General features: G+C 44.6%; 1 protein-coding gene across 2 annotated transcripts in view; it reads left to right on the forward strand.

Moving 5' to 3' along the window:
• PIK3R3 (phosphoinositide-3-kinase regulatory subunit 3) overlaps positions 1 to 15,034 on the forward strand; it is a 152,761-nt gene that overhangs the window by 12,261 nt on the left and 125,466 nt on the right. The window contains exon 1 of one of the 2 annotated variants that reach the window (XM_036099975.2): positions 12,714 to 13,575. The exons of the other annotated variant lie outside the window; for it this stretch is intronic. Coding sequence (XP_035955868.1) covers positions 13,470 to 13,575 — 106 coding nt within the window. The 5' untranslated portion in view covers positions 12,714 to 13,469. Of the gene's footprint in view, positions 1 to 12,713; positions 13,576 to 15,034 lie in introns of those variants that run through there. 2 annotated transcript variants of the gene reach the window in all.

The following is a 15,034-nucleotide window of genomic DNA, read 5'->3' on the forward strand; positions in this document are numbered from 1 at the left end:
TGCAGTAAAACTCCTGGGAGTGCCAGCTCCTGGGAGTCATCTGCCACCAAAGCTGAAAATATGGTGGCAAGATGACCAGTCTTTGAACTTATTCTCGAAGACTCAAGAGGCCCTGGAGAGACTCTCAGAAATAGCTGAGAGACATTTTGAGGTAGGGTTAATTCTTATAAGTAGGCAAATGGGTGCTCGTGCTAGAATAACTTGCTATAAGAAGGTTATTAAATAATATAATCTCATTTCATACGGGCAAATGCACCTGAGGACATGTGGGTTATGTTTTGGGCGTTCTATCTGGGATTTCTACATGCTGTGTATCTGGACCTGTGTATCTTTATATCTTAGTTACGTTTATATCTGTACCATGGACTCATCACTACAACTAGAAATAAAGCCAACTAAAATATTTAGGACAGTGGCCAAGATAACATTTGAAAATTGCACAGGGAGGTAGATAATAGACTTCTAGAAGCCTCCATGAATTATGAGATTCGAAGGAACTGTGAAAAACCTGAAATTGAAGAAGCCGTGCGAACTTCTGTTAGGTCCTCGAGCAGATAAAGAGGTCTTTAGGAGGCGTAAGATTATAGCTCTTTAGTTTGCTAAAGATGTGAAGTAGCCTGCAGTCTCAGGGAAATAACAGGGAACAGAGTTTCAGTCTTGGATAGGGTTAGAAGTTCTCCTATATGAAAAGAGCCCCAGCTGCCACCAGAATTATTGGCCTAATGACTGGAGACAGGTGAAAGGAAAGGCCACTCAGTTAATATAGAGATTTATGAGAATCCAAAAGTTGGGAGTATTTTTGAGGAAGGCCACCCCTGGCATGAGGAAAGTGTGCTCTTGGTTGGGCAGTCTACTGAGACGCTGTGAGTGGTGGAGACCACATGTGGAGAAGTGAAAGCAGACCCTCTGAGTGACAAAGGAAGTTTTCAAGGCTACCAAGGCTTCGGTGTCAGTTGGTTGAGTGTTGAATGTTCTGACCAAATTAGCAGTTTGGAGGGCTTAATATCTATCTATCTAACTACTTATTTGAGAGGGAGAGAGAGAGAGAGAAAGAGAGGAGAGGCAGAGGGAGAGGGAGAGAGAGAATCTTTTTTTTTTTTTTAAGATTTTATTTATTTATTTGACAGAGAGAGACAGCGAGAGAGGGAACACAAGCAGGGGCAGAGGGAGAGGGAGAAGCAGGCTTCCCACTGAGCAGGGAGCCCGATGCGGGACTCAATCCCAGGACCCTGGGATCATGACCTGAGCCGAAGGCAGACGCTCAGTAACTGAGCCACCCAGGCGCCCTGGAGAGAGAGAATCTTAAGCAGGCTCCATGACCAGCATGGAGCCCAACGCAGGGCTCAATGAAGGGCTGGATGTAGGTCTCGATGTGGGGCTTGATCTCACAACCTGAGCTGAAATCAAGAGTCAGACACTTAACCGACTGAGCCGTCCAGGCGCTTCTGCAGGATTTATAACCACAGGTGTGCTCAGGTTTTTTCCCTCTGCTCTATCAGAGAGTGTGAGAAAAGATACCAGGTATCTTTTGCCAGGAAAATCAAGGCAAGGAAGAGCTAAAAATTCCCACCCTCTCTGTTTCCACTCTGGGTCTTCTACCTTAAAGCTTTAATTTTGAAGATTCCCCAAATTCAAAAGTAGAAAGAGAAGGTGTCATGGAAAGACGAAAACCAGGAATAGTTTTCTCTAAGAATGAGGAATGACTGGGCTTAGGATAAGCAACATAAGCTTGAAGTTGGAAACCCAGGCCCTTTAGAAAACAGTGCAGGAAGTCTATATTATCTGAGATGGATGATTTTTTAGATCACTTTGAAGACCTACTGATTAACTGCACCATCTCTGGGTTTCATATCCCATAGATTCCCTTTTGTGATAGAGAAGAAAAAAAATCAGGTTGGATCTGGGTTTGTGTAGATTTCCTGGCTCTGAATAGACAGTCCAAAATAGTCCAGCACACTGTGTTCCTTATACAGGATGGCTTAGCCACTTCCTATAGAGTCGGTTGTTTCCAGCATTGGATGTCAGAGCAGGTATTATAAAGTCCCTAGACCGCAGAGGACATAAACAGGGTGGATTTTATCTGTCTTGTGTAGATCTAACAATATGAAGGGATGGGGGTTTCAGGACCCCTGTTACTGTTCAGAGATTACTGGACAAAGTGATTGGTCATGTGAATTTATCTGGAAGTGTTTTATTTATTCATTTATATATAATATTTATATAGTCATTATATATATATACATACATATGTAAATTCTCCAAAACCTTGGAAAAGCATGAACAATGGCTCTTCAAGAGTAGTGAAAGTGTTTTTTTGTCTGCCCGGATTGTTTCTGAGAAACTGCCCCTCCCGAATTCTCAATCTATGTAGCTTGGGTGCATGACCCCATACTCTACTTCCAAGGGTGCCACATGACCTAGGCCTGTACAATTAGAACATTCCATCTCACTGGACTCAGTGATTGGCTCAGGGGTGAGCATGTGACCCCAGCTAGGCCAGTGAGACTCAACCCCCAGAATTTTTCTGCAATTATGTGGAGAAACTTGCACTCTGCTTGATGGAGTTGCTATGCAGGTAGAATGTAGCCTGCAGCTGCTGGAGACTGTCCTTGTCACCACCTGGGGAAACATCAGAGGGAAGGAGAACTGAGAATGAATCTGGTTCCTGCTAACATTGTTTGAGCACCTCTACTTAGCTGTGTGTCAAGTAAGACCACCCTTTTATTTGGCTTAAGTTCATTTTCTGTCATTTATAACTAAAAAAGTCACACTAATACAATGGTGATACTAGACCATGTGGGAGATTTTAGAACTTGAGTAATTTTGTTTGATCTCAATAAAAGGTGATGACATGTAATATCACACAGGGGGTAAACACAGAAGATATGCATTTTCTTTTTAAGATTTTATTTATTTATTTGACAGAGAAAGACGCAACGAGAGAGGGAACACAAGCAGGGGGAGTGGGAGAGGGAGAAGCAGGCTTCCCGCCGAGCAAGGAGCCTGATTTGGGGCTCAATCCCAGGACCCTGGGATCATGACCTGAGCCAAAGGCAGACCCTTAACAACTGAGCCACCCAGGCGCCCCAGAAGATATCCATTGTTAATAACTAGTCCCACCCTATCAAATATGGAAACGTAGAAATATTCATAATGTTTATGTTTATGAAAAACTCTTCCAGGATTACATTGGAAACTTTTTTAAAAAATATTTTATTTCTTTATTGGGGGGAGAGAGAGAGAAAGCACAAGGAGGGGGAGGGGCAGAGGGAGATGCAGGCTCCCCGTTGAGCAAGGAGCCTGATGTGGGACTTGATCCCAGGACCCTAGGATCATGACCTGAGCTGAAGGCAGACACTTAACCTATTGAGCCACCCAGGCATCCCACTTTGGAAACATTTTTTGTTTTCTAACTTGGCATTATCAAGATAGACCCAGAGCACCAATTCAGAAGTTAGCTTAAAATCCAGAAGGAAGTCAATTCCCTCACTCCCTTGACCCTTTTCTGGAGTTCATGGCCTTGGTAACCTTGATGAGCTACTTAGTTCAGGCTTGTCCTAGCAATTGCTCACCCGCACTGATAACAATTTTGAGGGCATCCAGAGTAGGTGCTACATTAGAAAAATGAAGAAGAGGAAAAGTTTATAGTTTTTGTTAACTTTGCTTCCAGGGGTGCCAAATTACTTTGTCCAACAGTGAGGTACAACACTATTAAAAAAAAGAGTTCCTGGATCAAAAGAAGGAAATCATAGGTAAGTTCTGAGACAGACCAGCTGTGTCAGGTACTAGACTACACCTCAGGTGCTCCTATGTTTCCCAGGGCTAGGCTAGTTGCTTCTCATAACTGGCTACTATAGGTCTGTGAGCATGCTGGTGATTTCTCTTCACTAGCTATACTCATAGGCCTCTGAAAGTCAGGCTCTGAGACAGGTCTAGCAGGAAGCCTTAGATACCACGCTTATGGTGGCATTTGACTGTATGGTCCAGAGCAAATCATTACTACCCTAATTGTGAATGCAGAATTGGGGAGAGGAGTGATTGGCAGGACCCAAGCCAAGTGTATGTGTACGGGGGTTGTCCCCAGAGAAAATGCTCTAAGCTTCCCAAGGGAGAGGACCAGAGCATCCTCCAAAGGAGATGGCTTCAAGTCCTGATTAATGGGGTTATACAGAACATCTGACATTTTTGGCTGCCTAGCATTTGAACACCCTTCCCATTTTGGAGGACTCCCAAATCAGATGGGAGGCAAGGCCCATAAACTCTAATATGATGTTGAGGGTGGTGCTAGAAGATGCAAGAATGAAATAAAATGCTGTTTTAGGATTTGGGGCTGCCCATTAAACTCAAAATAGCTAATTGGAAGTATAATGTATAGCCTGAAAGAGGGAGAGGAAAGTCACAGTGATTGATCAAAATAATTTACCACTGCAGGGAGAACCTGTGAAAAAAGCTGCTTGCCTATTTCTGGCCCACACAATAAGCACTAGGGTTCTTGAGGAAGCCCTCTCAGGCACTTTTACGGGCCCTTTGGGAAAGAGTGAAAAAACTGGACAATAGTTCAGAGGGTAAAGGTAGTGGCCTTAGTTAGGATTCTTGGGTTGCAAGTATCTAGTTGGAACCTGCTTAAACAAACAAGGAATTCATATAAGCAGCCCCTATTAGACCTGGGAAAGAGGGGCCCAGCACACGGTCTAAAGGGCTCTGAGCCCACCTCTCCTCAGAGGATGAGAAATCAGTGGAGTCAAGGGAACTCATCCATCCAGAGCCCTCTGGCTTCCCTCTTCTCAATCACGCTCTTGGAATTCTTTGCCCGAATGACCTCATGGATCTTGTTTCCAAGAACTGCATTGGGCCTTCTCCATGGATCTGTTCTCCTAAGGACAGAAAGGAATGTCAGTGTCAGTACCTTTAGACCAAAGGGGTGGTCAAGGGATAACTGTTCGTGGATGGATGGAAGACAAGGGACACCTTTGAGTCATGGTTCGGCAACACAAGCCAGCAGTCAATGCTGCAGGAACAGAATCAATGAGGAGTGTGAGGTTGAGATTCAGCAGTCCAGGAGGTCAGGAAGAGGCTAGGAAACAGAGTAAATTTGTTTGAAAGGAAACCTGGTGGAAAGGATGAATAAAGGGTGCTATCTTGCCCTGATCTTAAGACCTCAGGGAGTTCGTCAGTTTGAAAGCACAGGGGTCAGAAACTGTTATTGCTTGTTCATCTAAGTCTCCCTTACTAGGTGGTGGGCTCATGAAGGACAGGAATAGTGTTTTATGAGCACTCAGCACAAGGTCTAGCCTGTGGAAGGGGCTCAGGTTGAACTGAACTGAAAAGGCTTGTCATTTTGGACTGTTCTTTCCTTCTACTTTTAACATTTGATAAATCTACTTTAAGGGCAACTATCATATTACATATTTGATATATGTGATGACCAATTACATTTTTTGTTTACAATATGAAAAGATGTTGCTTTGAATATATATTCCCAGCACCTTGGGTGACTTTACTTAGCCCTAAATTACATAATTTAGAATTTCACACATTGGTACTAAGAGGGGAGAAACAGGATCCAAAGGGAATAATAGTGATCTTCACTGAGTGCCTCCTTTGCAAGAAGCATAAGATGAGCAGAACACAAGGTAGTCCCTACTCTTGAATTAAAAGAACATCATTGTGAATGTATCATTTTTCAAATTCTCAGAGCTGAAGATAAAAATGACCAGGTCTTTCACATTCTATACTTGTACTTTACTTATTCAAATGGTGATTCTTAAGCCCCAGAGGTTGCATCATTTCCCCACATTTCAGGAATGATGCCCCTGCAAATGTGTGTGGGGGGCGGGAGGTGGGAGGAGGAGGCAGGAGGCCTTGTTTTAACATACTGATTTTATAAAATATTTCTGAAGGATGCTTGCGATTTTATTGTTCACAGAAGCAGGGACAATGCTATTGTTTTTTAAAAAAATTTTAAACCAAAATGTCTAAAACAGGAACTGCACTGATTTTGCCCTGTCACAACAAAACATGTAAGACAGTTCAGATTTGAGACCTATGGAATTATAGGGTAATTATTGTACATTCCAGAACGGAGGCACGAACTGCAAATTGTTCCAAACTATTGAAATAATGACCACAGGAAGTGAGCATACTTTAAAACCCTATATGGTGTTACATTTCAGAAATGAGCTGGGCTGGAAAATGAAACCAGCTTCTCCTCTCGCTGCTGAGTTTTCCTGAATTTCCTACAAGTGGCTTGGAATTTTGCAAACAATTCACAGCTGATAAAATAGAAAGGCAGCGGAACTCAGGGTCTGTGATGAAGGACCCTAGAGGCAGCCAGCAGGACAGAAGGGTCACTGTCTGTCCCTTGCATTTCTGTAACCAAAAACTGTACAGTTTTTTTATTTTCTTTTTGTCCTCTTAAATAAACAGGAATCAGCTGAAGACCTACAGAAACGATTATCAGGGTAACCTGAGCTTAAACTGCCCCAGAACCTTCTTGGAGAGTTTAGTTTCTCCTTACAACTTTTATTTGCTCAAAGAACATTCACTGGCTACCCACTGTGTGCCAGACCTGATGCTGGGCACTAATGATTCAAGAACATGGTCTCTATCCATGAGGAAATCCGTCATCATGGGGGAGAGAGAGACCTGGAAACAGACACTTTTTTTTTTTTTTTTTTAAGATTTTATTTATTTGACAGAGAGATAGTGAGAGCAGGAACACAAGCAGGGGGAGTGGGAGAGGGAGGAGCAGGCTTCCCACCGAGCAGGGAGCCCGATGCGGGGCTCGATCCCAGGACCCTGGGATCATGACCTGAGCCGAAGGCAGACGCCCGACAACTGAGCCACCCAGGCGCCTGGAAACAGACCCTTTGAACATGGTGCGCCAAGGGCTGTGCAGAGGCTGGTTCAGGTGGCTGCCTGAGCAGAGTCTGAGAGACCAGATGCGTATAACTGGGAGTTTGCCCCTTAACAGTGGAGTATATTTTTGAGGACAAATTTCTACTGTTTTGAGGACTGCAGTACGACTAGTCTTAGGAGTGACAGGAAAAAACTGTGTGGGAAGAGACCCAAGATGTAGGCAGGGGCTAGGTCATCAAAGCCTTGAATGCCAGGCTGAGACTTAAAGTTTAGCCTGAAGGCAGAAGGAATTAAGGCAGGGTTTATGCAAGGGAGTAATATGATCACTTTTTTTATTTAGAACCATCGTTCTGTGTAGAGTATGGACTGGAGGAGGCAAGGCAGGGAGATTATAAGGAAGTTGTTGCAGAGTCTGATTAAAGATGATGAGGGACTCTTTGGTGACCTGATTTTTGGTTCAGCTTTCAGTGAAACTTTTTCAGGCTTGGAGCTAATCATACAGATTTGGGAAATAGAAATAAACAGGCCATATATTTAAATCAGGCGTATATAGGTTTGGGCCACCCAAATGTCACCACCTTTAGGAAGTCTTTACTCACCTGCAGGTGGGCAGAGATCATCACTGTTTTGGGCGCTCACATAGAACTTTGTCAATTTTTCTATTATAGCACTTACAAGCCTATAATTATTTATTCCTTTGTTGGCCCCTCCTCTATGGGCTCCAGACTCAATGTTAAGCACTCTGTTTTATTCATTTTTGTACCCCCAGTGTTTGGAAGCATCAATAAACATTCACTAAGTGAATGAAGGGGAGAGGGAAGCTGTGGAAAAGGTACTGAACTGGCTGTCAGGACCTGGGGCTCTAATCCTGGCTCTGCTACCAAGTGGCTGAGTGACTTTGAACAAGTCCCCTCACTGCTCTGGGGCTCAATTTCCTCATCTGTAAAATGAGAATAAAAATACAACCCTCCTCTTCAGGGCTATGGAGATTAAATGAGGTAACAGAGCTCACCAGCTGCCTGCCCTTTTTGTGCCCTGCCCTTGTCAAACAGCCTAGACTATTGTTTTTGTCGTTTGGATCTCATTTGCTCTCTCTCCCCTGGTGAGAACTGAGCTGAAAGCTGTTGCCTTGATGGAGGGGAAGTTTGCAGCAGCCGCATCCATACCATCCAGGTGGCCCCTGTGTTGCTGGAAGGGCAGACAACAAAAAGAGGGGAGTATGTTAGGCTAGAGTGAGAGAGATACCTGCTTTTTTGTGACCCCCTAAAGCTGCAGGAGGACCCAAAGTGGGGTAAGTGAGGCAGAGAAGATTGATATCATGTGCTGAGGGGTCTGAGGAAGCCCTCAAATGTGTCCCCTAAACCCAGGAGTTTAGCAGCATCTGGAGGAATGCCAGTTCTATGAAGACCACTCATTCATTCAATGTTTATAATTTTTCAGTGCCTTGGGCTGATATCATTAACACTATCATAGTTTCTTTTTTCTTTCCTTTTTTAAAAGTTTTTATTTAAATTCCAGTTAGTTAATATACAGTATAGTATTAATTTCAGGTGTACAATTTAGTGATTCAACACTTACATACAACACCTGGTGCTCATCACAAGAAATGCACTCCTTAATCCCCATTACATAGTTTTTCAAGTTTTAAGTAAGGTGTGCAGGAGAGAAAAAATTGTAAATGCTAAGTAAAAGGAATACCATTCTGAAAAAATGGAAAATCATGATTTTAGACACTACTATCTGAAGAGATGACTTAATTCCCAGGTGAGAGGTCTTTCTGGAAGATCCACTAACATTGGTCTTTTTACATTGGTCTTTTTACTTTTTACTTTTTACAAAAGTAAAGGCAAACTTTTCCATCAAAACTTGATATATGCCCAACTTACAAAGGCATATGGCTGAGGAGGTCTTCAAATCTGCAACTGATGATTTGTAGAGTTTTCTTGGGATACCATTTACTGAGTTTATTTAGCTGCTGGACTTGGCCTTATCATAAGACATTTGGTCAAGAAAGATGATGAGAGAGGGGAAAAAAAATAGGGGGATTGAGGCCAGTGATCCTTCCCCAAAGGCTAAAGTCAGTCCTGGCATTAAAGCTAGTGACCTTAAAAAAATAATAAAAGTGTGTTTCCATTTTGCAAGACTTTTAAAAAATATTGTGTGCTCAGATGGCACCTTTAATCACGAAGAACTTTTGGCTGAGTTCCAGGCTGATTCTGCTGGCACGGAGAGCTCTGAGGTCATACCCTATATTCAGTGCACAGGAGAAATATTTCATCCATCTCTGAAATAAAGAGGGGGAAATGGAGCATATTTGAACAGTTTGATAGCAAGACCATACCAGGGTGAAAAGTGAAGGACACCCTATTCATTTGGAGTTACAGAAAGGTACTATTAATTCTAAGTACATAAGTGGCATTTTTTTAATTCTCAGTGTTTCACAATAAGCTAAGAAGCTTGCATAAATCTGAATGCAATCTCATTTCACAGATACATAAATGAAGGCAGACAGATTTTTTGATTTACCTAAAACTACTTTAAATTAAAAAAAGAGGGGCACCTGCGTGGCTTAGTTGGGTTAGGTGCGTCTGACTCTTGATTTCCACTCAGATCATGATCTCACGGTTGTGGGATCCAGCACTGCGTTGGGCTCTGCACTTAGTGGGGAGTCTGCTTGGGATTCTCTCTCTCCCTCTGCCTGCAGCCCCACCTCAAATAAATGAATAAATAAATAAATATTTTTAAAAAGATTTTATTTATGGGACGCCTGGGTAGCTCAGTCGGCTAAGTGGCTGCCTTTGGCTCAGGTCATGATCCCGGGGTCCTGGGATTGAGTCCCGCATCAGGCTTCCTGCTCAGCAGGAGCCTGCTTCTCCCTCTGCCTGCCGCTCCCCCTGCTTGTGCTCTCTCTCTCTCTCTCTGTCTCTCTGACAAATAAATAACTAAAATCTTAAAAAAAAACCAACTTGATTAAAAAATTTTATTTATTATTTATTTGACAGAGCACAAGCAGGGGGAGCAGCAGAGGGAGAGAGAGAAGCAGGCTCTTTGCTGAGCAGGGAGCCCAATGCGGGGCTCAATCCCAGGACCCCAGGATCATGACCTGAGCCGAAGGCAGACGCTTAACCAACTGAGCTACCCAGGCGCCCCTAAATAAATATTTTTTTTAAAATTAAAAAAAGAAAGGGAGGCAAAGGGGAAAAAAAAATCCCAAAGTAGCAGGTTGTGACCCAGGAGTTAGAGCTCTTAGAGCTGAATTTAATCCACACCCAGGCCAAATATAATTCTCCAGGATGGAAATGGTCCAGGACACCAGAGCTAACATTCTCTGCCCTTGCCAAAGAGCCTGAGGTGGTATGATGACATGCAGTCACAACCTCACTTTTATTTCTCAACTGAAGGAAAGTAAGGCCAGCATCATATGACAGGCATTTCCCACCATAACAGGGCAGTGGTTCAAGCCCATCCAAAGGAAATGTACTTCCCTTTGATTCATCATTGCCTCTTGCATCACTGTTATTTTTTTGGAGATCTCCTATTCAAAGCTTTATTTGTTGGATAGTTGGGTCATATAATTTTAGGTGGCAAGGTTGACTCAAGCTTTACTCCATGTGCCAGTGTTGAGGAACAGATTATATACTGTGCTGCTGCTTTACTACATCTCTCCAGGTCTTAGGTGTGGAAAAGGCTGGGTGATTGCTCTGCATATTGGAAATTGAAACCCCACCACTAAATGATGAAAAGTGGTCCAGGCAAAAGCTGCTGTGGAAATCTGAAAGCCATTATCTTTTCCACACTTCCTCTCTTCACCTTCATTTTGTTTGGGAATGCACAGGGATACCCGTGAACAAAAATAAACCAACTTGCCCTTGACTGATTGTTCTGCCTTTCGAGTTATCACATGTGAGTACTTCTGGCTCCCAGATATGGTGAAGTAAAGAGACTGCTGGGAAGCCAGTCACAAATTAGAGTTGATTTTCCAGCATCTTCTACCTGGAGAAATGGCTCAGGACATTCAAATTAACATGCCCTGTCCCAAAGTTGATCTGGCTTCTGAATCAGGTTTGGATTTCAGAAACGTAAAAAAAGAAAGCATGTAAGAATCCTGATGTGTTTCCTCAGTTCCACCCTGTCCATTTATTCTTACTGGCTCTTTTTAATTCAAGACTCTACACAGAGCCCATACACATTTCGACTGTTGGCTCCCAGGAACTGTCTCAACTTAGAGCACCTTTAAGGAAGGCAGAATAACTTTAGAAGGTAGAGGGTGAAACGTGGCAACTCTTCCACAGGAAGGAATCAATATAGCAGATCCACTCAGGGTAGGAGGTTTCACTAGGGCTTAAATCAGGTTGTCAACCCAAACACAATGGGCTTTGTTACTCCTGTGTAAAGAGGAAATGGAGCAGTTTTTGGCCTCCCCAGATTATATTGTAGAGTATGCAGGATGGCAATTCCAGGCATAACCTTCGGGAGACACAAATCTGCTTTTGGCTATTCAGTGTTCCCCAGCAAGTTAATTAGCTGTTTCTGAAATGCATGGTAATATTCAGCATTTTCATAGTGAAGCCTATCATAATTTTAAGCTTGGGGGAGGGACTGGGTGTATGCGGAAGGGGGTCTGTCGGGCAAACAGAATAGAGCCCTTTTGGCTGGGGATTCGAACACCTGTGATTTATCTCCAATCACACACGCACGGTAATTTCAAGGCATGTTTTCTGGCGTGAGCACCCGAGCTGAGGGGCCTGCTGTGGCTCCCTATTTATTTCAGGTGTGGGGAGTTACCTCTGGGTTCAAAAGTCCTCGGGTGGGACGCGCAGAGGAACTGCGAAATGCCTCCTTAAGAAGAGCCGAGCTGCTCAGAGGAAGAAGCCAGGACTGGGTTCTGGTAGCGGCCTGGGAAGGCTACAGGGGGCCATGGGCATCTCCTCTCACCGAGTAGTAACGGTCCTACCAGTGGGCTTAGGGACCTTTCCTTTATTTGACAACTTATCGCGCGGGCTGGGGCGCTGTCCCAGCCCAGTGAAGAGGTCTGTGGGGAGGGACTCTGCCTGGGGACTTCCTAACGACCAGAGGAGCGCACGTCCCGCCAAGTGACAGCACGCGCCCCTCTTAGTTCGCTCCCCTCCCCCGCGGCCAGTCTCCGGGCAGAGGTGTCTCGCGCCAGCTCGTCCTCCCTCTCAACCCCTCCCCCCCTCGTCCGGCCCGACCGAGCCTCAGCGGGAGCCCCGCCTGTCTCCGGGCAGCCTGAGCCCCTGAGCGCTCGCCCAGCCTGTCAGTAACCGCCGTTTGCGCTTTCTTTCTTTCTTTCTTTTTTTTTTTCTCCTCTTCTTTTCTTTCCCCCTCTGCCTTTGTCCCGCTTAGTAACTGGGCTCTGACCAATCGCCGGCTGGCCGGCCAGCGCCGGCTGGCTCCTGATTGGCCCGCTTGGGGCGCGCAGCCGTCTCCCGCTCCTTTGCTGGAGGAAGGCAGACAAAAGACGCAGGCTCCGGGCTCCGGCAACCCGGATCAGCCAATCACCACTCACCTTATCCTCTCTTTCTACCCCCTCCTTCCCTCTCCCCTCTCCCTCCCGGCCGGGCTCGCGTGCTCCCGGCTCTGACTCCTGGCGTGCGGCCAGCGCCCGGACCGTACCATTCTGATTGAGGCTGGGGGGAGAGAGGATGAATGATTAAGAAGTCGAAACCCAGAGAGTGTTGGAGAGAATTGAAAGCCGAAGTGGAGGACAGTTTTCTGAACACTTTCACAGGCACCTGATAGAATCCCCAGTACATCGAGTCGGAATAGAGGGAAAGGAGCAATAGTGATGTCGCTTGTCCCCCCTGCCCGGTGTGGTTGGGTGGCGCCTCAGCGGGGGAGCGTGAGGCGGGGGAGGGTGTCCCCCTCCGCGCCGTTAAAATGAAACTCTAGTGGCTGGAGTCAGGGCAGAGCGTGAGGGGAGCCGGCACTGGCGGGCTTGCTTACCGCCCGGCGGGAGCGCCCAGTCGGGTAGCGCTAACTGGACTTTCCGACGGGCCCTCATCCCGAGGCTGCAGCAGCTTCGGTTCCGAGCTTGACTGAAACGGAGCCCGAGTCCCGGCCCCTGAGGGGATCGCTCTCTGCAGACCAGTGGGACCCCGAAACTTGAACGCAATACCCACCCCCCCTTTTTATGCCTTCCTTTGTCACTTCCTCACCTTTCTCCCAGCGCGTTCTTTTTCTCCCCGCTCTTCATTCTCCCTCCCTCGAAGGACACAAAAGTGGCTGCCGAGGAAAGATTTGGAGGCAGTGGGAGCTTTTCTCTTTGGAGAGCGACTGTGTGGAAGGGATTTTTGGGAAGCTGCTTTTTAACACCTCAGCCCTCTGCCCCCCCAAGCCTCCCTGTACCTCTCTGAGGAGAAAAAGCCCGTAGACTGAAAGTTCGGGGGGCATTTTGCTGGGTGCTGTAAGAGGAGAGGGGGGAGGACCCCATCCTCGTTCTGGTAGTTGGCTGGACTTGTACCGGCCGTTGGAAACCCCGAAGTACATATCCGTGTGGGACTTTACAGATCTATATTTTTAGATTTTTAAATATCAGATAAAAAAATATATGCTTTCTATATATTTCCTGACGACCTGCCCCTGACTGCGCGATGTACAATACGGTGTGGAGTATGGACCGCGATGACGCAGACTGGAGGGAGGTGATGATGCCCTATTCGACAGAACTGATATTTTATATTGAAATGGATCCTCCAGGTACTTGGGAGAGAAAAAGAATCTTGTGATGGGTCTGATTTGTATATAACGAGACGTTGGTGGTGGTTTCAGGGCATAAGTGTTCCTGGGAGCGCTAGGTCTGGGATGAGGGGCAGATTTGCAGTTAGAGCTGCAGTGAAACTGCTTCTGGTTTATCCGTTTAAAGTTTGCAGTTAGGACCCTGATCCTATTGTCCTGCGAGGGTGGGGGTGGGGGCTGGAGTGGGGGTGGGAGGAAAGACCCATTTCTTTTACTTCTTCGCCTTTGCGTGTCGTTCAGGTTTTTGTTGTGCCCCCTCCCCCCCCTTTTTTTTTTCCAATTAAAGATTCTTCTACCTGCAAAGGATGCTTTATATCCGAGCCTTGAAGTCAGTCTTTCCCTTTGAGGGAATTCTTTAAAGCTTGGCATTTCATACGTTTGTCTTATTTGGTTCCTTGTGTTTTACCTTCGTTAACTTCTGAAACTGGGTTGCCTATGTGATTATTCCTTTTAAGACCCCCTTTTTCTCTTACAGAAACCAAATGCCGATTAGTGATTTTCAGGGATTGGGCGTTTTTATTCAGTCATGGTCTTAGTCAGGTTTTTCTTCTCAGGATATACTCTAGCAGAGAGATCTACGTGCAGTATTTTATTACTCTTTAATTTATGGTGATTTAATTTATGGGATAGGGTTTAATGTAACTTCAATTCTTAGAGCAAAAAAAAAGGAACCTTCCTTTTTTGTGTGAATATATGTGATGTGTACATATATGTGATAGGTTTGAATGCATATAATGTAAAGTATACATATACAGTATTTTTACTTCAGAGCTTTGTCTGAGACCCTTACAGACATTTTGTGTATCTGGTAGGAAAGGAAAAGGAAGGGAAAATGGAAAAGTTGGGTGATTGTTTTTCTTTAAATTCTAACCCCATTTTATGATTTTTAGCTGTCAGATTTTCAAACCCTTTTTTGTAGCTATAGATGCTTTACGTAATGATTTTGAATAAGTAGAGGGCCTTTGTGACTCCTTATTTTTGTTGAGGTTGAATTGATTATGTCTTTTAAAAATGTGTAAATATGTTAAGCTTACAGAATAAATTGTGTGTCATTGGGGAACCTCAATTATTATAAGACTATTTTTGGAAACCTTTGAAAGGATTGGAGCCCATGCAAGTGTAATGAAGTATAACTGTCTTGTAGAATGTATATAGAAATTATTGTGTCCTTGTGAGCTGTAAATCATCCTTTGTTTTTTTTTCCAATTAGAGTGTTAAATAATGCTATATCAAAAACTCCTATTAAACCAACCTTTTTTACTCTTAATGATCACTTAACATTTTTCTCTTTTCCCTTCATTTTGGAGCCTTCTTTATTTGCTTTTGTAATTGTGACTGCAATCCAGATGCAGCTTTTCAGTGTTTTGCAAAGTTTGTAAGATTTGCCACCCATCTATTGTGTGTATTTCCCCCTTTGTTT

This window comes from Halichoerus grypus, chromosome 5 (genome assembly GCF_964656455.1).
Source record: "Halichoerus grypus chromosome 5, mHalGry1.hap1.1, whole genome shotgun sequence".
In the NCBI taxonomy this organism is placed as follows: domain Eukaryota; kingdom Metazoa; phylum Chordata; class Mammalia; order Carnivora; family Phocidae; genus Halichoerus; species Halichoerus grypus.